The sequence below is a fragment of the Chrysochloris asiatica genome, unplaced genomic scaffold (assembly GCF_000296735.1).
Source record: "Chrysochloris asiatica unplaced genomic scaffold, ChrAsi1.0 scaffold00005, whole genome shotgun sequence".
NCBI classification, from domain to species: domain Eukaryota; kingdom Metazoa; phylum Chordata; class Mammalia; order Afrosoricida; family Chrysochloridae; genus Chrysochloris; species Chrysochloris asiatica.
The window spans coordinates 5,563,896-5,591,367 of record NW_006408523.1 but is presented as its reverse complement, the minus strand read 5'-3'; the positions used below and the strand labels follow the sequence as shown (position 1 = coordinate 5,591,367).

Here is a 27,472-nt window from a genome sequence, read left to right as displayed (position 1 = left end):
TCCCTCTTCTTTCTCCCTCAGAACCACTGGTGGGTTCGGAATGCCAACTCTCGTTTAACTTCTGTGCTATCAGACCTCTGTTTTCAGTGAACCATGGATGGACACAGCTGTGAACATCTGCACACGTGAATGGGCTGGCAGAACCCAGCCCCCTGTGGCTCCTCTTTGCTAAACAAATGGTGTGTTTGTATCTTACATCTCATTTCTTTCCAGCTGACCATCTTTATGAACATCCCAGTTGTAGAAAACAAACAGCCTCAGGGAGCTGTGGCCAACTCCCCTGCACCATTTCCTGACCCCACACCGAGGACCCAGTGTTCCAGACAACCATCGAGGTGTGTAGGCCCAGAGCACACAGGGAGATACCTGCTCCTAAGTCAGAAGAACAGCTTCTGTTTGTCTGTCCCCCAACTTGGTGTCTTAGAACTTGTTCTCTTTTCTCTGGGCTTGTCAGTTGGGCTTTGGAGAGCTTTGAAAAGCTGACATCTGAGGGGTCTTCAACCACACACCCTGCCTCTTAGATCACCAGACTTTGAAAACAGTCTCTGTCTCCCAGCCCATCTTCTGGGATGGAGCAGGGGAGTTGGCACTGAGGTGCAGAGAGGGGATATGGGCTGGAATGTTTCAGAAAGAGAAGCAGGTAGAGGCATTGGTGTTTAGGGTACAGGTGAGGGGTCGGATGACAAGGCAGGGCAAGCAGAGGGGAGAAGAAACAGAGAGGAGGGCAGGAGCCTTCAGAGTAATAAAGGCTGAACAGGATGAGAGAACAGAAGAACAGAGGTCTTCTCTTCTGTCTTCTATTCCCCTCCTCCCCCGGGGGAAGAGCGGTGTGGAAGGAGCACTTGATTGTAAGTACATCTCATGATAAAGGCCTACTTCTGAAAACCAGCCAAGCCTGAAGAAGATGGCGCTGGCTTCTGTATCACTGGCCGAAGAAGGAAAAAGGGGAGCCATCATTTACATAGACGGTGAGAGCTCCACCTCTGAGCCACAAGCATTGTTGTTGTTGAGTGCCGTCGAGTCGGTTCCGACCCATAGCGACCCTGTATAGGGTTTCCGAGGAGCAGCTGGTGAGCTTGAACTGCTGACCTTGCAGTTCAACCGGCTTTGCAGTCTGGTGCATTAACCCCCAGCACCACAGCATTAACTCCTCATTAATCCTGGTGAGCTTTGAACCCCATGGGGGTGAAGGTCTCTATACTTTTGATACAACCAAGATTGTTCATTTGCATTACCAAGAAACAATGACGTAAGAGCAGGAAAGAAAAATGAACATGAGTTTCTCCCTTTTGGCTCCAATTTCCTCATTTTTGTTCAGTTTTGAGGGCAAACAGAAACAACTTAACAAAGGCAGTATCTGAAAGCCACCAGAAGAAAGCGGTGCATTTTGCTTCTAGCAAATCAGAAGTGTCTGAAAGACTCTCATCCTTCCCCTCTAAGAGCCCACATTTCTCAGAGCTCCCGGAAGTCTCAAATCATCTCTTACTCCCACTCTCTTACAATGCCTTTGGGCTCTGACCATTTAAATGCTGGAAAACAAACAAGAATTCAAACACATGGCTGCCACCTGAGGGGTGTATATGGATGTTTGTTTTAGAAATATGGGTGTTTGTACCACTGAAAGAACCATACTGGTGTTGTGGGTTAAGCACTGGCCTGTTCGTCTTAGAAACCGACTCTTGTCCTGTAGGGTTGTTATGAATTGGAATCAACTTGATGGTAGGGGGGTTGGTTTAGGGTTGTTTGAAATCCTGGTGTGGCACTGTAGGATAAGCACTGGACTGCAAAATTGGTTTGAACTGCAAGGTCGGTGGTTTAAACTCACAAGCCACTCCTTGGAAACCCTATACAGGGTCTCTAGAGTCAGAACCAGCTCAATAGCATACAGCAGCAGCAGATAGCACAGTGGCTAAACCCCTGAAATGCCAACCAAAAGGTTGTTGGTTCAAACCCACCAGTTGCTTCATGGGAGAAAGGTAAGGCTGGCTGCTCCCATAAGAACTGAAGTCTTCAAAACCCTGAGAAGAGTTCCACTCAGTCCTGTAGGATTGGTATGGGTCGGAATTGACTCCACCACAGTGGGAAATGGGCTGACCACTACTGTCCACCCTCATCAGGGACACAAAAGATGGACCCTGTTAGAATGAGAGAAAAATGTAGACTGAAACTCACAGTCTTAAAAAGCCCAGATTTACTGGACCAGTTGAGATTAGAGAAACTCTGAGAGTATCATCCTTGAGATGACCTTTCAACTTTGAACCGAAGCTACTCCCAGAGGTAACCTTTCAGCTAAATAAGGGATTCACTCATAGAATAAACAGTTGTTGTTAAGTGCCTTCACGTTGCTTCCAACTCACAGCGACCCTGTATAGGGTTTCTGAGGCTTTTTAAAATCTTCACAGGAGCAGAAATTCTGTAAATTCTGTGCTCCTTTAAAAAAAACAAATCATCATCCATAGGAGACCAAATGGTCCACATTTGCTCTAAAGCAAAGATGATAAAATAAGGGAAGCTAGATGAACGGAAACAGAACAACCGAACAGAAATAATGAGAATGCTGACACACTGTAAAAAATGGAACCAACGTCACTGAAGAGTTTGTATGTTGTTGTTATTAAGTGCCATTGAGTTAGTTCCGACCCATAGCGACCCTTATAGGGTTTCTGAGGATCAGCTGGTGAGTTTGAACCACCGACCTTGCAGTTCAAATCGACTTTGTGATCCAGTGCTGATCCTACAGCGCCACACCAAGATAATTTGCATAGAAATTGTTAAATGGAAACCTAATGTGCTGTGTGAAATGTCATTCAAAACACACAAAATATCTTATATTAAAGAAATATATATGGAGCACAGTGCAGAGACAAAAGAGGCCCTACATGGCCAAAGTCTGTGTGGGAGACTTAGGCATTGCTTGGTAGCTTTCAGAAGCCTTCACTAAAGCTCTCAGGGACAGGCTGTCCTTGGGAGCAAATAGGATGATCGAGCTTTGTGTTTTTAGCGTTAACCATATATTGTTACTAAGTGACGCCAAGTCAATTCCAACTCATAGCAACCCTGTATAGAGTTTCCAAGGAGCAGCTGGTGAATTTGAACCACCGACCTTGTGGTTCAAACAGACCTTGTGGTCCAGTGCTTTATCCTACAGCGCCACACCAGGACTCCATTAACATTATACACTACTGCAGAACCACACTCCAAACTCTCAAAGAATTCATTCCCTCTCACTTTCTCCCCTCTTCCTTCAGCTCCAACTGGAGCAAAATGAAGCTCATTTTCCAGGCTTCTCACGCTCACATGTGTGGCTCAACTCAGGGACACAGTCAGCTGGTCCTGTTATTACTGACCTTCAGGATATGAAACCCTGTGAGGGGAAAGAATGAATCATGCATTCATGCACACACCAAACACTTACAAAGCACCTGCTATGTGCTGCTACACAAAGATGAAAAATTAAAAGGAAAGGACTTGTTTCCAAACAGTAGCATGCAGCCTACTGGGAGATCATAAATACACCATTTCAGTATGAAATGGTAGGTGGGCAAGGCCTTATGACTTGAGATATGACCCTCGGACCAAGAATATTAGCGTCATGTCGCACCTGGGGTCTTAAAAGCGTGTAAATGGCCATCTGAGGTCTAGCCATTGGTCTGGTCTCTATGAGGGAGCTTCAAAAAAATCTGTGGGAAAATGGAATGAAAATTAATGGAATTGTTCCACATACTTTTTGAAGTCTCCTCATATTCACCTGGAGCAGCAAAGGGAGAAGGAGAGCCAGGAATAGGAGGAGGATATGGGATGTCGGGCTAAAGGATGCCTCCTTTGCCATGAGACCAGAAGAACTGCATGGTGCCCAGCTACCAATACTGAATATTTTGATCAAAGTTTCTATAGAAGAGTCCAGAACAAAAAGGAGGAAATGCAGAACAGAATTTCAAACTTCCATGGAATCCAGACTTCTGGAGTCATGGAGGCTGGATGAATCCCTGAAATTGTTGCTCTGAGATAGTCTTTAAACCTTAAACTAAAAATAGCCCCTGAAATCCCCTTTAAACCAAATCAATTAGCTTAATTAATAATGAACATCTGCCTTGTTGAGCATTGTACTTGTTCAATCAATCTACCTAGAATCAAATTGACCACAGTAACTTGAAACGATTCAGTAGGAACCTTAATGGGTCAATGAATTGATGTGAATGGGGAGGAACCGCTCAGAAACCATTCTCAGGGTGACAATGTTCCACACCTTGAAGAATGTCATTAATGTCACTGGATGGTATAGGAAGAAATGGTTGAATTGGTGTATATTCTGTGTATACTCAACAACAAAAAAACAACAACATTAATTTTAACAAAAATATTCTGAAGCAAAGAAACAAGTATTAGCGTCACACAGACACGCATGTAAAAATGCAGAATCCCGGAGCCTTCGCAAGTTTTATTCAGAAGCACTGCATTTAGAGACGGTAGGAGGAGACTTCAAAATGTTTGTGGGAAAATGGACTTCAGCCTTAATGAATTTTCCCACGAACTCTTTGACGTCTCCTCGTACTCAGGAGATGCGTATTTAAAGTTTGAGAAACACTGGGCTAAGGCATTGCCGGCATTCAGAGCATGTTGTGTTGTTTATTCCAGCTCAGAGTCTACCTACTCCACAGGGTTTCCTAGACTGTCATCTGTATGGGAGCAGAGTGTCCGATATTTCTCCCGTGGAGCCGCTGGGTAGGTTCGAATCGCCAGCCTTTGGGTTACCAGAAGACTGCTTAATCGTGTGCCCCCCAGGACTCCTTATATGGAAGTTTCCAGAATGTGAAAAGAAAACACAACTCTCTGTATCCATAGGCCCACACTCCACTGGCTCAGGCTCGCTCATTTAAATACATTTAAATACAAGGGAGCAAGTGGGAAGGGCCCAGAGTTAGTTAGAATCATCTACTAAACTGACAGATACTAGAAGCGTCACCTTGGGGACTTTGGGGAGCTGCATCCAGCCAGCAGTGTCCCTAGATGGCACAAATGATTAGGGGCTCAATTACTAACTGAAAAGTTGGCGGTTTGAATCTACCCAAAGGTACCTTGGAAGAAAGGGTTGGCTATCTGCTTCCAAAAGGGCACATCCTAAAAAACCCTATGAAGCAGTTCTACTTTGCACACCTGGAATCACCATCGTGTTAAGTGCTAACGAGTTGGGTCCAACTCCTAGTAACCCTGTTATAAGGTTTCCGAGAAGCCGCCGGTGAGTTTGAACCACCAACTTTGCAGTTCAAAGGATCTTATGGTCCAGTGTTTGTCCTACAGCACCACGCCAGGGCTACCTGAGTCAGAAGCAACTCCACAGAAATAGTAGACAACAGGGCAGATGGCACTGCAGAATCCACAGAGAGCATTTTGATTTGTAGCGACTGGGATTTTAAACGCTTGTGATTGACCATCTAAGGTGCAATGATTGGTCTCTCTCTATCCAGAGCAAAGAAGAGAGAAGAAAATAAAAAATTCATGGAAACAATCTAATTAATATGCTAATGGGTCAGGAAAACCTCAGCTTCCAGGACCCTGAGACCACAAGAACTAGACGGTGCCTAGTCAACCACTGGTCAACCACTCTGAAAGGCATCACATTAAAAGTCCTGAATAGAGAAAAATGGGAGAAAACCTCAAAATCATAAAAATAATTTTAAAAAAGACCAGGCTTACTGATCAGAGAGAGACTGGTGGACCCCTGAGACTCTGGTTCATTGCCACCCTTCAGGTCTGGAACTGAACTCGCGCCCAAGACTCAGTTTCCAGTCAAACAATAGATCTCTAAGGAGGACAATAACACTGAGGAGGTTCCCACACCTGAGAATCATCAGCTACTTGAGATGCAAAGAAGACCAAGTTCAGAAGGGTTCAGGGATTGGGGAAGAAGAGGGGATGTCAATGGGGAACACAGGAAGTGGGATGAGTGATGCTACATGGTAGGGATTGTAATCAGGGAGATGAAACAAAATGTGTCCGAATTGTTGAATGGAAAAGTGATGATCTGCTCTGTAAACTTTCACCCAATTCACAGTAAGAAGTTCAAATAGACAACAGAAGGCAGACAGCGGCTGAAGACCAGAGTGTGTCACCCAGGAAGGAAGGCAGCAATGAATCACCAGATGTGGGTTTGATTTTTGCCTCTGTGACCTCAGACTAATGTTTAATCTTTCTGAGATTCATTTTCTTCACTGGTAACATCTGGCTAACCAAGGTACTCCATGAGTAAAATAACATCTGCCAAGTATTTGGCTAATGTTGATTCCCTAGTCAGTTCCCAGCTCACAACCACCCACCCCATGCACCACAGGATGAGATAGATGTTCTATCTCCATGATCTGCTGCTGATCCCACTATTGTGGTCCATTGGGGTTTACTGGGCTGAATTTTGGAAGTACATCACCAGGCCTTTTTTCTTAGTCTTAGTGTGAAAGTTCCGCTGAAAACTCTTCAGCATCATAGTAGCCCATAGACAGATGGGTGGTACCTATACCCGAGATGCATTAGCCAGGAATCGAACCCAGAATCCCTTGTATCATCCTGGTGAAAGCACTTGACTGCAAACCAAAAGGTCAGCAAGTCGGACCTACCAGCCCTTGTCAGGATGTACAGCTGCCAGATTAAACTGCTGCTTAATTTGTGTAGAAAATTGTCAAAGCAAGAGTTCCAGGGACCACATTTCAACATTATTTTAAATTCTACAGCAATTTTGCTAAGATTAGGGAAACTTGTTTGGTCAAACACCTAACCCAAGGCTTCAATTAAGTCAGGAAATTTTTTTTTCTCATGTTCTGTTCTCAAATCCAATGGTCATTTTTGTTTTGTTTCTTTTAATCTTTGAAATTTTGATTTTGAACTCAGTTCTTCCCCCTATCCCCCTACTTCTGGGTGGTAATTCCCATTTCACTAAGAAAGGGAGAAATAACTTGTTGTTGGGGAGTGGTTTTTCAGAGGTTCAAAGCCCTCAGTATCTTTGTTTGGAAGAATAAGTTGCTGTTGTTTTCCAGTAACAAACCCACAGTCATTGAGTGGATTCTGACTCAGAGACTTTAGAGGGCAGAGGAGAACTGCTCTTCAGCGTTTCTGAGACTGTTAGTCTCTGGGGGAACAGACAGTCATGTTTCTCCTGCCGAGTGGCTGGTGGGTTTGAACCGTTGACCTTTCTGTTAGCAGCCCACTGCTCAATCCCCTGTACCACCTTTAAAGAAGGCATTTGGAATGTCTCATTTTGTTTGCTGGAGTCTCCCGACTCCATCTCTTCCATAGGGTCCCACAGCTCATACGTCTTCCCAACAGCACTGGGTCTTAATAACTGGCCACCTGACTCATCTCTGAGTCAAACTTTAGTCTGAATCTGCCCCCTTCCCAACTCTCCATCCCAAAGCACACATATAAGAGGACTGTGCCCTCCTGGGTGACGACGTCAAGAGGACAGAGCAAAATCATGGATCTACCCAACCAAGAGCAAGATCAAAGCCTGCTCCAATGGTCTCTCCTGAGAAGCGCTCAAGGGCCCAGAGGCCCTTTGGCAATAGCAGTTCAACATCCCAGGGACCTCCCTCAAACCAAGGTTCTAGGTTTGGGCCCAGCTCTGAGCTGCCATTCTGGAAACTCTGAGGACATCCGGGGCCGTATTTTCTCAGAACTTCCCTGTCCCTTCCTTTCCAGCTTTGTTCTCTGCTTGGTTTATCCCTGTCTGGAAACACAGCCAGAGGTCAGAGATGGGAAACTTTGAACTTTTGCCTTTCACTCCTCCACCCCACCTGCAGAACCTTTGTATCTTTTCACAAAATAAAATTAGAAATGAAGAGAACGTGGTATCTTCCCCCAACGTAGCCAGGCCCAATCCACTGCCATCTAGTCACAGGACAGAGGAGAATTGCTCCAGTGGGTTTGCAAGGCTCTGTATCTTTACGGAGCACACAACCACATCTCTCTCCCACAAGTGGCTGCTGGGTTCGAACCGCTGACCGTTCTGTTAGCAGCTGAGCTTAAGATTCCTTAACCCACTACTCCACCAGGACCTCCACACCTCAAATTTAAAGCCAGAGAGTGAGTCTCTCTCCTTCTCAACTGCAAACATTCCCTGAAGGGTGTGCCCTAGCTCAACCCAGCTGAGGAGTCCTTGGAATGCAATGCACCCGTTATGCTTTGGGGGAGAACAACGGAACTCAAGCACTCTCACCCTGTGCGCCCCCTGGGCCAGACAGAGGTGTCTCCCCCACCCCTCACCCCTCGGGATGGTTTCAAGCTGCAGCTGCAAATATCTGGGCAAAGGACAGGGCACATTAACTAGGAGAAGTGGTGTGGTGGAGGGGGTGCCCAGAAGGGTGGTGGGAAGAGAGGACTCAGGCTCCCAGGGAAGGCAGCAGAGTGGGGTCCTCGGCGGGGACCACCCACCTCTTGATGTAGCTGCTGAGGCGGTAGAGCTGGGCGTCAAGGCGGACCACGCCATCAGAGAAGACGTTGAAGCCCCCGCGTGCGGCCGTGGGCTCCCCGGGGCCCGGCACGGTCAGCTGGTCCCCGCGCAGCTGGAAGGCGCCGGGCTGCAGGCGCAGCAGCTGGGCCAGAGGCAACAAGGCCAGCTCGCAGTCGCACGTCCACAGGCTGCGCAGTTCGCCCGACGAAATGGAGGTCAGGCTTGGCCGGGTCTCCGCCGCCATGTCCTCCGGGCAGAGCGTCCAAGCGCTGGGAGCTTCGTCCCCGAGGGTCCCCGGGCCACCTGAGCACTCCGCCGGTCTGCGCCCGCGCTCGGGGAGGGCTGAGTGACTGCCCGGGTGACCGGAGGCCGGCCAGCAGCGCTGCAGACACCGCGCAGGGACCGTTTTATCCCCTCTGTCCGACCCGAGACTCAGGGCGCGAACTCGGAGTTGGAACGCTCCAGCCCGCGCATAGCCAAGCCTGAGTCATCCCCCTGGGGCGCCTGCTCCCCACCCAGGTTCGGCCCGCGCCCTGCCTGCGAACGAGACTGGCGGGGACATCCGCCCCCGGGGGGCGCGGCCGGGCCCATCACCAAGGTCCCTTCGCTCACACTTCGCTAAAAACTCAGGATGTACAAGAGGCCCAAATCCATGCCCCACTCCGAGACTTGAAACCAGTTTCCAAATCACCGCCTCCCACTCTTCGGGTTTTTGGTTTTCTGGTTGCAGATCAGAACCAAACTTTTCCATCCCCTCCGCCTTTCCTTGAGCTAGTTCTTCCCACCCCCACCCCCACCCCCGATTCCCTTCCGCCCTAGAAATCCCACTCAGTATCGTGTCTCTTTCTCCATAACCCTTCAGGAACCTCCGGTGGATATGACAGAATTCCTTCTCCTCGCTGCTGGTACGCGTTGGACCATAACCCGTGTTTACAGCGTAGTGTGGGTAGCAGGAACCCACAGTCCTCAGCCCTCCTGGTCTGTGAGAAGGAGGGCCTCATTCTGGGGACTTGGTTGAGTGTGCTTGGTCACCGGAGGTGTGAAATGAGGAAGGCGGTGGTTGTATGTCATGGAGCACATTCGATTTTAAAGAGATCCTCCAGGAAGAGTACAAGTGCCCCACAAGGTAGTGTAGTGGTTAGGAGTTGGGCTGCCAACCTCAAGGTCAGCAGTTCGAAACTACCAGCTGTTCCACCGGAAAAAGATGAGGCTTTTGGCTCCCGTAAAGATTTACAGCCTCGGAAACCCTGTGCAGGGTCGCTATGAGTCGGAACCGACTCCACAGTACTTAACAGCAACAACAATCTTTGTGGTGTCTACATATCAGTACTGGACTGTGAACCGCAACCACCAACTCCACAGGTGAAGGATGAGGCTTTCTGCTTCCACAAAGATTTACAGCCTTAGAAACCCTGAACAGGGTCACTAGGAGTCAGAACCGACTAGATGACACTAAACAAGAAAACAACCTTTACTGAAGCAGATTGACTCTGCTTTTGCCCAAGTAGGAAGAAAGCATTGGACTTCGGGAGTAAGATTGGGGGGAAGAGAGACTGTCTGCTCCTATGAAGGTTTACAGTCTTGGAAACCCTATGGTGTAGCTCTGCTCCGTCCTGTAAATTACTACAAGTCAGAATTGACTTGATGGCACTGAGTTTGGTTTGGGGTTTTCTCCCATGTAACAACTAGGTGAGTTTAAACTCTCAGTCTTTTGTTTAGTAGCTGAGTGCTTAACCGTTGTACCACTATGATTCTTAGAATGAGGAATAGTTAATTTAAGCTAATTAAACAACTATTTCTGGATTATCTACTAGGAGGCAGACAATAAGAGAAGTTCTGAGAATACTAGAAGAAATATGGCACCGTCCCTACCTTGTCTGAATGTACAGTCTACCAGAGGAGTCCTAAGGAGCTCTGGTAGTGTAGTGGTTAACGAATCAGGCTGCCAACTTCAAGGTTTGAAGTTCAAAACCAGCTGTTCCGCGGGAGAAACATGAGGCTTTCTGCTCCGTAAAGATTTACAGCCTCGGAAACCCTATGCAGGGTTGCTATGAGTCAGCATCAACTCTACAGCACACCACCACCACCACCAGAGGAGTCCTGGTGTAGTTGTGTAGAATAAGCACTGGATGCTAATCACAAGGTTGGTGGTTCAAATCCACTAGCAGCTCCTTGGAAACCCTACACAGGGTTACTATGAATTGGAACCAACTCGACAGCACTTAACAACAAAAGCAACAAAGGTGGAAGAAGAGGTTTTGATTAGGAATTTTCTAAAAGAAATACTCAGTGCTATAAATTTTCCTCAAGTGCTGCATTAGCTGCATCCCAAAACTTTTGATATGCTGTGTTTTCAGCCTGTTTAAAATACTTTCTAATTTTTGTTTTACTCAGGGCTATTTAGAAGTTCTGTATCTGGTGTGAAGCTGTAAGGTAAGCACTGGACTGGTGGTTCAAATCCACTAATTGCTCCTTGGAAACTCTATACAGGATCGTTATGTGTCAGAGCTGACTTGATAGCATACAAAAGCCACACCAGCAGAGTGGCAGACAAGGACTCCAGCCATTGCAATGTTCAGCCCTCCTGAGACAGACCTTAGGTGTTACAGGAAGAGAATTGGGCCCCGTGTTGAGGCATAGGTAGGCTTTCTGAAGTACTATGACTTAAGACTAAGCTAAAGGTTGAGTGGAATGTAGAGTAATATCTTTCATTTGTCTTTGTATGCCTTTAGCATGAACCCTTGTTGCTTTTGTTAGGTGCCTTTGAGTCCATTTCTACTTGTGGTGACCCTGTAAGAAAGAACAGAACTGCCCATATAGTTTCCCAGTTTGTACATCTTTAGGGAAGTAGACTGCCTCATCTTTCGTTCTCAGAATCAGTGGATGGGTTTGAACCACCAACCTTTTGGTTCGTAACCAAGTGCTTAACTGTTACACCATCAGGACCTCTAAAATTACTCCAGAGCAAACCTTGCATAGAATGTCCAGTTCTACTGTCTCATTTCATTTAAATCCCAGAGCAGGCATGAGTTCCATCATTTTCCTTTGATCTGGAATCACACAGATCTCTAGACACGATTCTTCTGACCCAGGATCAATCCTGACCTCTGGATGTCTCTGGACAAATATACTTCCTCAACCATAAACTGATGACTCCTCAGTCCAACTTTATTTCAAGGAAGGAAAGGGGATGTGCTTGGAAAGCAAGCACCTCAGGGAGTCTTTTGTCAGGAAGCTGGAGGATCTTGGTGCAGAGAAGGTCTGGGGTGAACTGAGCCTGCAGTAGGAAAACTAAAGCCTGGGGTTGGGTTCATGGAGCAGGGATGTGGGCCAGGATTCAGCCCCCACTGTGAGTGCATTCTTACCACACACATTTACACCTTCACCACGAGGTACCAGGCACCACCTTAAATGCTGAGAAAACAAGAAACTGTGAACACAGTGGAATGTTCTGTCGGGGAGACCAGCAGCAGCAGACAGAAGCAGCAGAACTTGGTTCACATGGTAAATATTACTGTAGGTGTTGTTGGTGCCCTGAGTTAGTTATAGCTCACAATGACCCCGTGACACAGAATAGAGCTGCCCCATAGCGTTGGGTTTTTTTTAAAGCATGTTCCCCAACTTTCCTTTCTATCCAACTCAAGTATCCATTTTACAATAGTAGGCAAGGGAAATCAATATACATAAGGCAGTCAAGCATCTTAGCATTATTTCCCCTCTTTGAACTGTGCCTTGATCCCTGTATCACAGAGCCCTGTTGTTCCAAGGTTGAGCATGCATCACTATTTACCTCTGTTCCATTTAGCCCATGCAAAGCTGTCTCAGTGTTTCCCTATCTACCTTGTTTGTTCACCCCCTCCCCCTTCTTGTGCACTGCCCTCCCCAGCACCCAAACTGTGATGTGACTGCCCCCTACCCTGTGCTCAACCGTTCTGGGCTGTCATCTTTAAAGGAGAGATCACCTGGTCTTTTCTCCTACAGAGCTGTTAAGTGAATTGGAACTGCCAACCTTTTGGTTAGCAGCTGAGTGCTTAATCATTAAACCACTGGGGCTCTTTACTATAGATGTAAGGGCACGATGCTAGGAGATCAAGGTCAAGGGAGTGATGAGTTCTGCCTTGAGGACCCAGGAAACGTTCTCAGGAGATGACATATGGGTTGACTTTGGATGCAGAGTAGATGCTCCCAGGCAGGACCATGATCAGTAAGAAATGCCTTGTATACATCAGCAACTTGAAGGCTCAGTTTCTTAGTTTGTAGGTCCAAAGAAGTTGGGAGAGAAGATTCTAGAGCAACCTGTCTAAAGATATAAGGTGGGGTCTATTTGGGGGAAGAGTGAGATGTTTTGGGTGTCTAAAGCAGACTGTAAGGAACTCTCATGGTGCAATTGAAAGACTGGCTGTTTGAATCCATACAGGAGTTTCAAAGGAGAAAGACCTGGGGGGTCTCCTGCCACCAAGACTGAAAAGCAGACAGACATACAAACAACTCTGTTCCTTTCACATGGATTCCAGCTCATAGAGACAGAGTAGAACCGCTCTACATGGTTTCTAAGCCTGTATGTTACTATGGGAGCAAACTGCCTTATCTTTCTTCCCTGGAGCAACCGATGGGTTCAAACTGCCAACCTGTCGGTTACCATACAAGTGCTTACCCACTACAACACCGGGGCTCTCAGCTTAGAAAACCCTATGGTACCATTCAGCTATGTCACATGGGGTCACTATGAATCAGAATCCATTTGAAGGCACTCAACAAGAAAAACAACAGAGCAGACCATATTTACTTGGGGTAAAGGTATGAGTTTCATATGCAAGTGGAACAAGACATTGGATCCAGATTGTACTAGGCTCACTGAGAAGTCTAAACTACTTATACCCCTAAGGTAATAGAGGAGTCTTGGTGTGGTGCTGAAGGACAATGCACTGGACCACAAAGTCGGTTTGAACCTCAAGGTCGGCAGTTCAAACTCCCCAGCCTCTCCTCAGAAACCTTATAGTGGGTCGCTATGAGTCAGAACCGACTTGACAGCACTTAACAACAGCAACCACATAATGGAGAGGCTTTGAACGTTGTGAAGGGAGAAAATGATGCCCTGGTGGCTGCGGTTAGACTGGTGGCTTTGTTAATGGCTACGTAGAAGATGTTGGTTGGTTTTAATTTACCTGCAGTATTACCTTTACTTCTTGCACAGAGAATTAAGGTCAAGGAGAGATGGAGAAAGACTCTCAACATTGGATTCTCGCTTAAGCATCTAGGGGCTTTGCTTATTGTTGTTGTTGTTGTTGTTGTTGTTAAGTGTCGTTGAGTCGGTTCCAACCCATAAAGACCCTGTATAGGGTTTCCAAGGAGCCTCTGGTGAGCTTGAACCACCCACTTTGCAATTCAAATTACTTTGCAGTCCTGGGCATTAACCCACCGCGCCACTCCAGAGCTCCTTAGTAGAGCAAGGGGCTTTGCTTAGGCTACTATAACAAAGGAAAAGCAGTCTATGGTTTATCAATCCTCTGCAAATAAGTAATAGTCTCCTTATTTATGAAGTGCTGCTAAGTTGGTTCTGACTCATAGTGACCCTATATAGGGTTTCCGAGGAGCGCCTGGTGAGTTTGGACCACCTACCCTGTAATTCAAACTGATCTTGCTGGTGAGTGCTTCTCCTACAGTGCCACATGAGGACTCTCTTAGAAAATAAAAAAGAGAGCTTACAAAAGGCACAAGTCATTTTGATAAATTGGTACCAGAGTTCACTGACAAGAAGAACACATGTTGTTGTCAAGTGCCATCGAGTCCGTTCTAACTCACGGCAAACCTGCATAGGGTTTCCAAGGGATGGCTGGTGTGGTTGAACAGCGGATCTTGCAGTTAGCAGTCTAGGACTCTATTGTTATTGCTGTTAAGTGCTGTCGAGTCAATTCCGACCCATATGGTTACAAATAGGGCTGCAAACCACAAGGTCAGCAGTTTGAAACTACCAGCTGCTCCGCGGGAGAAAGATGAGGCTTTCTGCTCCCATAAAGATTTACAGCCTCGGAAACCCTGTACAGGGTCGCTATGAGTTGGAACCGACTCCACGGCACATACAACAACAACAACAACAAATGACCCTGTATAGGGTTTCTGAGGAACGGCTGGTGGGTTTGAACTGCTGACCTTGTGGTTGGCAGTCCAATGTTTATCCTACAGCTCTACATCAGAAGTCCAGGAGTCCATTAGTCTCTTCCATAATCACACTCCCAGTACCCAATTCCAACTCATACCGAAAACATCAAATCTCTGCCATCGAATCGTTTGCAGCTCATAGTGATGCTATATAGTGTTTTCGAGATCAAATCTTTGTGGGAGGAGACAGCCTCATTTCTCTATCTAGGAGTGACTGGTGGGTTTGATAATTAACCACAGGACTCTGTTTGACATCACACAAGACTCAGTGGATGGGACCAGAACCCCAATCTGCACTAGACAGGGCTTCTCCAAGGCCAAGTACAGGCAAGTACAAGTGCTGTATCCACTCTTTGCTTCCTGTCTTCCATGAGCAAACAAAGGCTCCAGCCCTTGAATATCAGACCAGTTCCCCTTCATACCTACAAGTTTAAGGACACACTGGACTCCACTTTCCTGTGAAGTACTGCCAAGTTTTGCTCCAAGGAGGATGGAGACATGAATCCTGAAGTTAGAGCTTTATACTCAACAAACAAACAGACTGGTTACCTTCAAGCTGATTCCAACTCCATGTGTTACAGACTAGAATGGTCCCGTAAGGTTTTCTTGGCTGCAATCTTTGTGTTAAAAAAAAAAAAAAACACAAAAAACGAACATTTCATTGTATTTTTGGCAGACGTGTGCATTGCAAAACAGGTCCCCACTCAACAATGCCAACAAATAGTCACCAGCGAATAAGAGAAGACAGGAGAAAAATGGACACATGTGAATTTTGGTGTTGGCAAAGAGTATGAAATATGCCATGGACTGCCAGAAGAATGAACAAGTTCATCAGTGTTGGAGGAAGTACACCAAGAAGGCGCCTTGAAAGTTAAGATGGCGAGACTTCATCTCACTAACTTTGAGTATGTTATAGGGAGGGAGCAATCCCTGGAGAAGGACACTCTTGGTAAAATCGAGGGTGAGTCAGTGAAAAAGACCCTCAAAGAGGCGGATTGGCAATGGCTTCAACAGTGGGCTCAGACATAACAACAGCTGTGAGGATGGCTTAGGATCAGTGTTTCCTTCAGTTAGACACGAAGTCGATCGGCGTCAGAGCCAGCTCCACTGGACGGAACAACAACAATAGGGTCAGTGCGGGTAGACTCAATGCAGAGTCTCACCGAGCCCAGCACAGACTGAGTCCAACAATGGTGGAATGCCCTTCAATCTGCACTGTTTGTTAACCATTTAGCTTTGTTGAGCTCTGGTAGCGTAGTGGTTACGAATTGGGCTGCGAACCGCAAGGTCAGCAGTTCGAAACTATCAGCGATTCTGCTGGAGAAAGATGAGGCTTTCTGCTCCAGTAAAGATTTACAGCCTCGGAAACCCTGTTCAGGGTCGCTATGGGTCAGAACCGACTAGACGGCCCTTAACAACAACAAGATCTTGTATCAGAGTTTGATGTCAGAGTATGTACTTGTTGATGAACATAGTCTATCCCATGAGAATCTGTTACCTTCATAGTAAAATATCAACATTTGTTATACCCGGGTTCTATTATTGGTCATGCATCCCATGTACAACCACCACTCATCTGTCAGTGGGAACTTATGTTGCTATGATGCGAACCAGGTATCAGCAGATTTTCCAGACTAACAGACTAGGAAGAAAGGCCTGGTGATTTACTTCTGAACATTAACTAATGAAAACACTGAGGATCACAGCGGTCTGATTTGCAGCCTACCACAGGGATGATACACGACCAGACAGCTTGTTGTCCTGTTGGGCATACAGTTATCATTAGTTGAGGGCCGACTCGATAGCAGCTAACAACAAAAGAATTAAATTGCATTTTTCATTCTTGTCCCTAGTTCCCTGATTTCACAGTTTTTTTTCTGCATCTTCCAAATGAGTGGGTGTTGCTTTTATACAGAAAAAAGATCACCAAGCCAAATAAAAATATTTTGAAAATGATTTCCTGTTATCTCAAAGTTTCATTTGATGTGTTTCCAGTAAAAATACATTTTTTTATGGTTAATTTATGCACTAGCAAATGCCAGAGAAAAAACATGGGGCGGGAGAAAGTACAGAAAATAATAGCATTCATTTTAACATCAGCCTTTGTGAGTCAACACAGAGCTGTAGAGATTTGTTCATGGTTAATTTCCGTTGCATTATCAATATGCCTACCATGCAAACTGAACTACTGTTAGTGAAGACTTTTCTGGTAGTGTAGGGGGTTCCAAGTTGGGTTGTAGCAGCACTATCAGCAGTTCGAATCTACCAGCTGTTCGGCAGGAGAAAGATGAGACTTTCAACTCCCATAAAGATTTACAGCCTCGAAAACCTCATACAGGATTGCCGTGAGTCAGAATCGACTCCACGGCACACCATCACCATCACTGGAGAGGATTTTGCAGGTCCCTTCCCCACTGTTAGTTTGTTTACACACTTGTATTCATTTCATCGAATTTTTATTTTGCTTTTCTCATTTAACCATAACAATATTAACTTGAATAATAACAACATTGACTTGAACAATAACAGTACTGACTTGACAACTTACATGCCGTGTTGGAGTGTATGTATCACACTTCAGAAATCTCATTGTCTTTCTAATAGCATATTAAGCCACTATGTTATTGCTGCCTATCCCAGTGTACTCCTGTTGGCCTGACAGTTAGGCACTCTCTACACTTGGATTGTTTCCAGATTGCTCCTATTGTTAACAGTGAACATCTTTGCACTTTATTTATTTTTTTCTGCATCCAAACTCTCAGAAAGGAAATTATTGAAACAAATTATATGAACAGGTATAAGTATCTTGAAATGTGTACCATTGTTTTCATAACTGTATCAGTATGTCTTGGGTGAATACTCTCGCCAGGATGCCAACCTTGAAATTTAGGTAATATTGATACCTATCTGAGCCTTGCAGATGGATCTTCATTCACATGGTGGCTTCGCCCTGTGTGTATGCTCAAGACACCAGTCAGAATGGGTTACTTTAGGGTTCAACATACACCAATAGAGGATCCTGGGGGTGGGGTCGGAATAGTTAAACGCTCAGCAGCTATCAGATAAATTGGTGGTTTGAAGATACCCAGTGGGTCTTCAGAAGAAAGACCTAGTGACATGTTCCAGTAAAGACCAATCCTTTTGTGCAGGGGAAGGTAGAACCCCCATTGAATAATTTTCATCTTGTCTAGATGGGTCTGGTGAAAGGAGATGGGGATAAGATTCTTATGATTCAAAAGTTAGTAATTGTTATCATGATAAATTGCGATTGTCACAACTGTAAAGGTAGAAGTTTTGTAACAAAAAGAGGAAGTAGTTCATGCTACAGTACAGCAACAGAGGACCGTAGGACCATCAAGGCAGAAAAGCACAAGCAGAGTGCGGGACCCTATCCAGAGAAGCAGCGACACCAGAGATGGAGGCAGAGAGGAGGACATGGAGAGAGGGAGCAGCTGAAGACTAGAGTCATGGAAAGAGAAAGGCTGTATGTTGGCAGCCAGGAGACAGGCTTGCAGAATGTGCCCTTGGGTTGTTTAAATGATTATATATTCCTGAGTGTTTTTGTGTACATTCAGAAAAAAAATAAATAAATAAAACAGGAAATAGAAGCAAATACTGTTGAATGATGATGCATGGAGGGGATTGTAATCATTGCAATGAAACAAAATATGATAGGATGCGTGCAAAACCGATGTTCTCCCATATAAACTATCACTAAATTCACAATAAAAACTTAAAAAAAAAAAGACCAATCAATCCTTTGCCACCAAGTTGATTCTAACCCCTAGCAACCTATAGGACAAAGTAGAATTTCCCAGGCTGACAATCTTTACCGAAGCAGACTGCCCGTGGGTTCAAACCTCTGACTTTTAGGTTAGCAGCCAAGTGCCTAACCATTGTGACACCAATCCCTTCCTCAGAAACCCTCTGGGGAATTTCTACTCTGTTACCCAGGGTTGTTAGGAGTCAGAATTGACTCGACAACAGACAATAGTGTACCACCAAGGCTGTTACTGGACACAGTGACAGTGTTAGTTTCATAGACCAAAAGAGCCCTGGTGGCTCAACTGCTAACCAAGAGGTTGGTGGTTCTAACCCACCTAGTAGCTCCATAGGAGAAAGATCTTCCCTCTATAAAGGTTACAGTCAAGAAAACCCGATGGGCAGTTCTACTTTGTCACACGGGGTTGTTATGAGTTGAAATCAGCTAGATGTCCCCTAACAATAGTCAATCAATCAGTCACTCACTGGTGAATTTTGTGGCTATATTTTCATTAGCCAAATCTGCTTCACAAGACACCTTTAAAGTGTTCAAGAGCAAAGATGTTTGTTTGAGGACTAAGGTATGACTGACCCAAGCCATGGTATTTTCAACATCTGGTGTGGTGTTGTAGGATCAGATCTGTACTGTGAATCAAAAGGTCAGAGGTTCAAACCTACAAGCTACTCCTTGAAAATCCTCTACAAGATTCAGTCAGAAATGACTCGATGTCACTTAATAACAACCAAAACATGTGAAGGTTGGACAATGAATAAGGAACAGACCATAGAAGAATTGATGCATTTGAGTTATCGTCTTGCAGAAGAATATCCAAAATACCATAGACTGCCAGAAGAACCAACAGATCTGTGTTGGAAGAAGTACAGCCAGAGTGCTCCCTAGAAGCCAGGAGGGCCAGACTTCATCTCTCATACATATCAGGAGGGACCAGTCCTCGGAGAAGGACATCATCCTTGGTAAAGTGGAAGGTCAGTGAAAAAGAGGAAAATCCCCAGTGAGATGGATTGGCACAGTGACAGCAGCAATGGGTTGAAGCGTAACAATTGTGAGGCTGGCGCAGAACTGGACAGGGTTTCATTCTGTTGTACAGAGGAGTCACTATGAGTTGGTACTGACTCGATGGCACCTAACAACAACAACTTACAGCTGAAGCCACACTAGGTAATGATCTCTCCATGCTCTTGTGGCCTCATTGGGGCGCTGTGCTTTGGTAATGTCAGAAGCTTTTTTTTTCTGCTCAGTTTTTCTGCTTTGGATGCAAGTTGTTCAGACTCAGAAATGCTGCCCTCCTCTGTTTCACCCCTGGCCCTCCTCCTCAAGTCACATTGCTGCCCCTCCCCCATCTCAGGGAGGTCCAATTCCTTCCCAGCCCCTTCCCTTGATTCACTCGCCTGCCAGCCCTTCCTGACTGCCTTCTCCTCCCCACTCAACGAACATGCACAGTCTGAGTCTTGTTGTTTAATCCTGAGACTCTGGACTTCCTGCTCCCTTATGCTTCTGTTCCAATATCCGTCTATCATCTGCCTTCCTCCTCACCCACAGAAGCCCACCCTTTGCTCTGCTGTTGGGTGCTAAGTAAAACTGCTCCATTAGGCCATCTTTACAAGGAGTTCTGGTGGCACTGTGAGTCAAGCACTGGACCTCTAAGTGCAAGGACAGCAGTTCAAAAACCAAAAACTGCTCCAAAGAAGAAAGATGAGGCTGTCTGCTCCCATAAAGATTTACAATCTTGGAATCCCTATTTCAGGTTGCTATGCATCAGAATTGACTCAGTGACAGTGGGTCATCTTTATGGAGCAGACTTCCAGGTCTTTCTCCCTCAGAGCTTCTGGCTGCATTCGAACTGACAACCTTTTGGTTTGCAATCCAGCGCTTAGCATTGCACCACCAGGGCTCCTTTCCTTTGCTCTGGGTTATTTACTATTTTTGTGGTTTCCTGAATGTTCAGGCTACTCTCCCTCAACTCTGCACACAGCCTGTTCCTGCTCGATTTGCCAAATCTCAAGATTCTTCCAGACAGAACTGAAGCGCCACCTCCTCAGAGCTAAGTCCGGTTCCGTTTCCCCAGGAGCCATGAGATACACTGTACAAATGAGACACACTGTGCAAATTAGCTACACTGTGCAAATGATACACTGTGCAAATGATACACTGTGCAAATGAGCTACACTATACGAATGAAATACACTGTGCTGATGCAATGAAATGCAGACGGGTCTCTTATGATACAATAGTGAATCATTGTTATCAGGACTGATTGTGAGGGTTGGAAATGTAAAGGTAGACGTTTTATAGCACAGAGGGGAGTGATTAACTTTTCAGTCTAGGAGCGGAGATCACTAGGACCATCAAGGGAGAAGAGCAGAGAGCTGGACCCTACCCAGAGAAGCAGTGATGCCTGAAACAGAGCCAGAGATGATGACATGGAGAGATGGAGCAGCTGGAGACTTTAGATCCAGAGAGGGAAAGCGACGGTGTGCTGAAGACCTGGGGGTACGGGGGAAGGATTGCATAGAGGGGATTGCAACCATGGCAATGAGACGATATATAGGATAGAATGTAAAACTAATGTTCTCCCATGTAAACTATCACATAATTCACAATAAAACATTTAAGAAAAAAAAGAAATACACTGTGTGTGTCATTCTTAGGTCACTTGCTACAAGTGTTGTGTTATTGATTTCCTTATCTGTTTCTCCCACTATACACATGAGAGGAAAACAATATGTCTTTTTATCTCTAACACAATTATGGTTTCATAGAAGAGCTCCAATCTTATTTGTAGTAAATGAATGAATACATGGATGAGGGACAGCTTCGTGCCGTGGTTATACATAAATCTCTGAAGACTTTAACTGACTCAGGATAAGTACTATTGAGCATTGAAAAATCCCTTGTGGCACAGTGGACTAAGCACTAGGTTGCTAACTGAAAGGTCAGCAGTTCAAACCCCCCAGCAGTTCCACAGGAGAAAGCCGTGACTCCCTTAAAGATTTGCAGTCTTGGAAATCCTAAACAGGAGTTCTACTCTGCCCTAGAAGTCAGAACTGACTTAGTGGGTTTTGGTGGAACAAGGATTAAGTGCTCAACTTAATCAGTAGTTCGAACCCACGCATTGACTCCGAGGGAGAAAAGACTGGATTATCTGCTTTTGTAACAGTTGTTATTGTCATTGTGTTGATTCCTGCTCATACCAATCTATAGTGGTCCTAGAGCAGCCCTGGTGGCATTGTAGGGCAAACCCTGAACTGCCAACCACAGGGTTGGAGGTTCAAACCCACGAGTCACTCCTCAGAAATCCCACCCAGGGTTGCTATGAGTCAGAAGTACCTCAATAACACGCAACAGCACGGCAGAGTAGAACTGTGTCGTGGGGTTTTCAGGCTGTAAATCTTTACGAGAGCAGATCACCAGGTTTTTTCCCAAGGAGCCAACTTCCTGCCTTCGGATTCGCAACTGAGCAAGTAAACATTGAGCCACCAAGTCTCCTTTTCCAGAAAGATGACAGCCTAGAAACCCTACGGAGCCGTTCTGCTCTGTCACAAGCATCAAAATCGACTTGATGCCATCACTAACAGCAAACAAGACTGAACATTTGGTAAATAATGAGTAAATGACACTGAGACTCTTTTTTTTTTTTTTTTTTTCTCTCTCTCCCATGAGGACTGTGAAGTTAAAGTAGGAAAGTATGGGAAGGCCAGATTTGCAAAGGTACCCATGCAAGGCAGTTCAAGTTCATGGCTGTCACACTGATTTCTGAGAACTTTAGTCATGGCTTGGGCTAGAATGGAAATTTCTACTTCCTTTCCTTCTGACTTCATTGGGCCCCAGCTGCGTCTGTCTCTGAGTTCACTGCTTACCGTCTGCCCAAATAAACACTTCCTCTCCATGCCAGGGTTCACATAAAAGCCTACGCAGACAGTCAGCACATCCCTGGTACACTGTTTGGTGGTTGGGTTAAACCTCTTTAATTGCTGGGCTGCTATGGGGACATTAAGGCGAGTGTGGGTTCGGGTGTTGCGGCAGGACCGTCTGGCACCTGGGGAGAGTTTAGCTGTTGCTGAGTGCCGATGAGTGAATTCTGACTCACAGCGACCTCATGTGACATGGTAGAACTGCCCCCTTTGGGTTTTCTAGGCTGGGAAGGAGCTCTGGTAGCATAGTGGTTACGAACCGGGCTGCGAACCGCAAGGTCAGCAGTTCAAAACTACCAGCTGTTCCGTGGGAGAAGGATGAGGCTTCATGCTCCCATAAAGATTTACAGCCTCGGAAACCCTGTTCAAGGTAGCTATGAGTTGGGAGCAACTCCACGGCACATAACAACAACAACAATCTGCATGGAATCAGATGGTCAGGTCTTTCTTCCAAGGAGCCATTGGGTGGGTTCGAACTTCCAACCTATCAATTAATAACTGAGCACGTAACCATTGTGCCACTGCGACTCCTAAGAGTGTCTGGGAAAGAGAAGAATGAGTCGTGTGATGAGGAGTGAGTATGGAGCGAGGGGTAATTGAGGTTTTCAGACACTGATGGAACATTTTCATGGGCTGGGTGCTTGGGATGCAGAAATGAGGTAGACCTGGTCCCTCTCTCCAGGGACCTTCAAGTCAAACCAGCTCAGGCACTCAGCACTGGAGGGGGGTGCAGGAGGCCACGGAGAGGCAGAAGGAGGACCTGTGGGTAGTAGGCATGTGGGGAGGCAGGGTGTCAGGATGTAGGGCCTTGAAGCTCAGGGACACAAGGAATGATTCAGTCCAGGGGACAAGCAAGGGCATCTCCAGAAGGTTAGAGTATGTTGGATGCAGTTGGAATCTACTCTCCCAGAACCAAAGTGAAAGAAGGAAACCTGATTCCGAGGAGAACGAACCCACAGGACGGATCGTGTCCATGAGCCATAACCTTGTCTACCTGGAGACCAGAACTGGATGGGGCCGGCCACCTCTACCAACTGTTCTAATCAAGTCACTCTCTCAGCTCTCCGGTGTTATTATCAGAGATGCAACAGGGGATGGCTTTAACAGACGTTATTCTTCCACAGTTTGTTATTGTGTTTGTTGTTAAGTGCTGTGGTGTCAGTTTCAGCTCTTGGTGACCCTGTTGTTGAGTTTGAATGGCCGATCTTGCTGTTCAAACCAACCTTGCAGTCCAGTGCATTATCTTGCAGCGCCACGCCAGGACTCCTTTCACAGATCCGACTTTCAGTTGAGGAGGCTAGAAGTCTGCATTCAGAGCAGCAGCTCTGGAGAAAGGTCCTGCTCTGCCTTCAGCATCTCTAGGTCCAGCATTCCTTGGAGATTCCTAAATTGTCTACCTGGCAAGCTTTCCTTGGATCTAAGAGTTTACCGCTGTTCTGATGTGACACTGTAGGATAAGCACTGGAGTGCCAATCACAAAGTCAGTGGTTCAAACCCACCAGCCACTCCTCAGAAACCCTATACATGGTTGTTATGAATCAGAACTGAATCGACAGCACTTCACAACAGCAACAACTAGGGGTGGACCCAAGAACCCCATTGTACCCTCAAAATCACTGCTTGTCCCAGAAGAAACTAATGTGCCAAGCAGTTGTTGAAACACCTCACTCTACACCAGTTGTAGTAACAGTTGCAGGAGCAGCAATAAGGAATTGGCTTTTGTTGGGAGACCTGGGGTCGATTCCAACTTAGAGCGCCCCCTGGCGTGGCTGAGGAGAACTGCCTCACAGAGTTTCCTACTTGTCTTTATAGAAATCTCCAGGTCTCTCTCCTGCAGAGTTGCTGGGTGAGTTTGAACAACTCAACTTTTGGTTAGCAGCCCAACACTTAACCCACTGTGCCATTAGGGATCCTCCGATGTCTTTTGCTGTTGTTGTTTTTGTTGTTAAGTACTGTTGAGTTGGTTCTGACTCATAGTAGCTCTGTAAAGGGTTTCTGAGTGTGGCTGGTGAATTTGAACTGCCAACCTTGTGATTCAAACTGACCTTGCAATCTACTGCATTATCCCACTATACCACACCAAATGGTCCATTACATTAATTTTGTGTGTGTTAGGGATTGGACTGTGTCTCCCGAAAAGTACTGTTGAGTACAAAGAATGAGTATTCCAGAACACTTAACTGTGCTTGTGAGGAACCTGTACATAGACCAAGAGGCAGTCATTCAAATAGGAAAAGGGGACACTGGATGGTTTAAAATTAGGAAAGGTGTGCACCAGGGTTGTATACTTTTGCCATATTTATTCAATCTGTATGCTGAGCAAATAGCCTGAGAAGATGGGTTTTATGAAGAAGAACGTGGTATCAGGATTGGAGGAAGACTCATGAACAACCTGCGATATGCAGATGATACAACCTTGCTTGCTGGAAGCAAAGAGGGCTTGAAACATTTGCTGATGAAGATCAAGGGCACAACCTTCAGTATGGATTACACCTCAATACAAAAACATGCACAACTGGACCAATAAATAACACCGTGATAAACACAGAAAAAAGTGAAGTTATCAAAGACTTCATTTTGCTTGGATCCATAATCAACGCTCATGGAAGCAAATGTCAAAAAATCAAACAATGTTTTACATTAGACAAATCTGCAGCAAGAGAGCTTTTGAAAGTGTTCAAGAGCAAAGATATCAGTTTGAGGACCCAGGTGCACCTGACCCAAACCAAGGTGTTTTCAATTCCTCATACGCATGTGAAAGTTGGACCGTGAATAAGGAAGATCAGAGAAGAATTGATTGATTTGAATCCTGGTGTTGGAAAAGAATATTAAAAGTATCATGGACTGCCAGAAGAACAAACAAATCTGTTAGAAGAAGTACAGCCAGATTGCTCCTTTGAAGCCACGATGGCCAAACCTCTTCTCTCTTACTTTAGGCAGTTTATCAGGAGGGACTTGTCCCTGGAGAAGAACATCATACCTGAAAACGTAGCAGGTCAGCAAAACAGAAGAAGATCCCCGGGGAGATGGATTAGCATAGGGGCAGCAATAATGGGCTCAAGCGTCACAATTGTGAGGACAGCGCAGGCCCGGGCAGTGTTTCATTCTGTTGTCCATAGTGTGGCTCTGAGTCGGAACCGACTTCATGGCACCTAAAAACATCAACAACAACATCACCATGCAGCCCTGGGGATGCTGTGGGTCAGACATTGGACTTCTAACCACAAAGTCGGTGGTTCAAACCTGCCAACTACTCCTTATGAGGCTTTCTGTTCAGTTCAGATTTACAGTCTTGGAAACCCTATTAGGGCCACTATGAATCGACTCGACAGCATCATTGTTATTAAAGACTTGATCTAGGCCCACTTCTGAGTTGATACAACTGGTGCCGATTTTTAGAAGGAAAACCTGTGAGTAGGGGTTAACATGTTGACTACTAACAGAAAGTTTGAAGGTAACCTAAGGTACCTCAGAAAAACGTCCAGGGGGTCTGCTTTTGAAAGACCACAGCCATTAAAAATACCAAGGAGCACAGTTGTCCCCTGATACATGTGAGGGTTCCATAAGTCAGGAGTCATCCTAACAACAGTGACAGCATGGGACTTTAAATAATGGCATGGAAGAGAACTTGGACAAGGTGGTGTGAGGAGAGATAGGCTGCATGTAGCACCTGCGTCTTTACATTGAACATGCCGGCACCCACTATACACACACAGTGTTCACTCATGGGAGGTTAGCTTGAGAGGGTGCTGGGTTTGCAAAACCATATAACCCGCACGTTGCTTGCATAAAAATATGGTCTATGTTTCTGCTTGAGTTGAAAGCTGTCTGATGGAGAGAGAATCTTGGTGAGAGTTGGCTAATATTTCTAATTAATATTTTCAATCATCTCACATGAATGTGAATGCTGGACCATGAATAAGGAAGACAGAGAATTGATGCATTTGAATTATGATGTTGGGGTAAAATATAGAGTGTGGGCTGCCAGAAGAACAAACAAATCTGTCGTGGAAGAAGTGCAGCTTAGTAGCTAGGATGGTGCAAATTCATCGCATGTGCTTTGGACATGTTGTCATGCTTGGTAAAAGTAGAGGGTCCTCGAAACAGAGTAAGACCCTCGTGGACTGATGCAGTGGCAGGAACAATGGCCTCAAACATAGTAACAATTACGAGGATGGTTCAGGACTGGGCAATGTTTCATTCCATTGTGTTTAGGGTCCTTATGAATTGAAATTCACTCTACGGCACCTAACAACCATATTTCTCATTAATAAGCAGAAGTCAAACTCCCCCTCTCCCATGGTCCTCCCACCCAGAGTTAAAGCCTGCGGGCTGGCCTCTGTGTGTGATCTCATCCTTTCTCTGTGGAAACCATCGGAGCAGACTTCCTGATCTTGGAGGGTAGACAGTTAGACCGGAGATGTTGGACCCCCACTCCCTTGCTATATTTGCGACTCTCTTTCTGCTTCAGTTTGCTCACTTGAGAAATAGAGTTCACTATAATTCCTACTTCGGAGTTGTGATGACTATGAAATGAGTTTTTATATGAATATGTGAAGCACAGAAAACTGTATCTGGGGCCTTTATAGATGTTGTTGTTAAGTGCCATCGAGTCAGTTCCAACTCATAGTGACCCTGTATAGGGTTTCCAAGTAGCGGCTGGTGGGTTTGAACTGCCAACCATGCAGTTTAAACTGACCTTGTGTTCCAGCACATTATCCTGTAGCGCCACGCCAGTTGTTATTGTTAAGTGCCATCAAGTCGGTTCCGACCCATAGCGACCCTGTATAGGGTTTCCGAGGAGTGACTGGTGAGCTCGAACCGCCGACCTTGCAGTTCAAATGGCTTTGCAGTCTGGCATATTAACCCACAGTGCCACACCAGTACATTTATATAAATGTGTGTATATGAGGGAGTTTCAGAAAGTGCCTTGAAAAATGGAACCAAAAGATAATGGAATTTTTCCACAAACTTTTTGAAGCACCCTAGTATGTGTGTATGCGTGTGTGTGTGTGTGTGTGTGTGTGTGCGCACGTGAGAGTAAATCAAATAATATGATTACAGAATCAGGTTGTTGTTAGGGGCCCTATGCACAACCGAAGAAAACACTGGTTCTGCGTGGTCCTCACAATCCTTGTTACATTTGAGCCCATTGTTGCTGACACTGTCAGTCCACCTCCT

General features: G+C 45.7%; 1 protein-coding gene across 1 annotated transcript in view; it reads right to left on the bottom strand.

Annotated features, from left to right (window-relative positions):
• MEDAG (mesenteric estrogen-dependent adipogenesis) overlaps nucleotides 1-8,681 on the bottom strand; it is a 21,141-nt gene extending 12,460 nt beyond the window's left edge. Inside the window, exon 1 of the mRNA XM_006832048.1 lies at nucleotides 8,419-8,681. Coding sequence (XP_006832111.1) covers nucleotides 8,419-8,681 — 263 coding nt within the window. The remainder of the gene's footprint in view (nucleotides 1-8,418) is intronic.
• Between the last annotated feature and the right edge of the window lie 18,791 nt (nucleotides 8,682-27,472).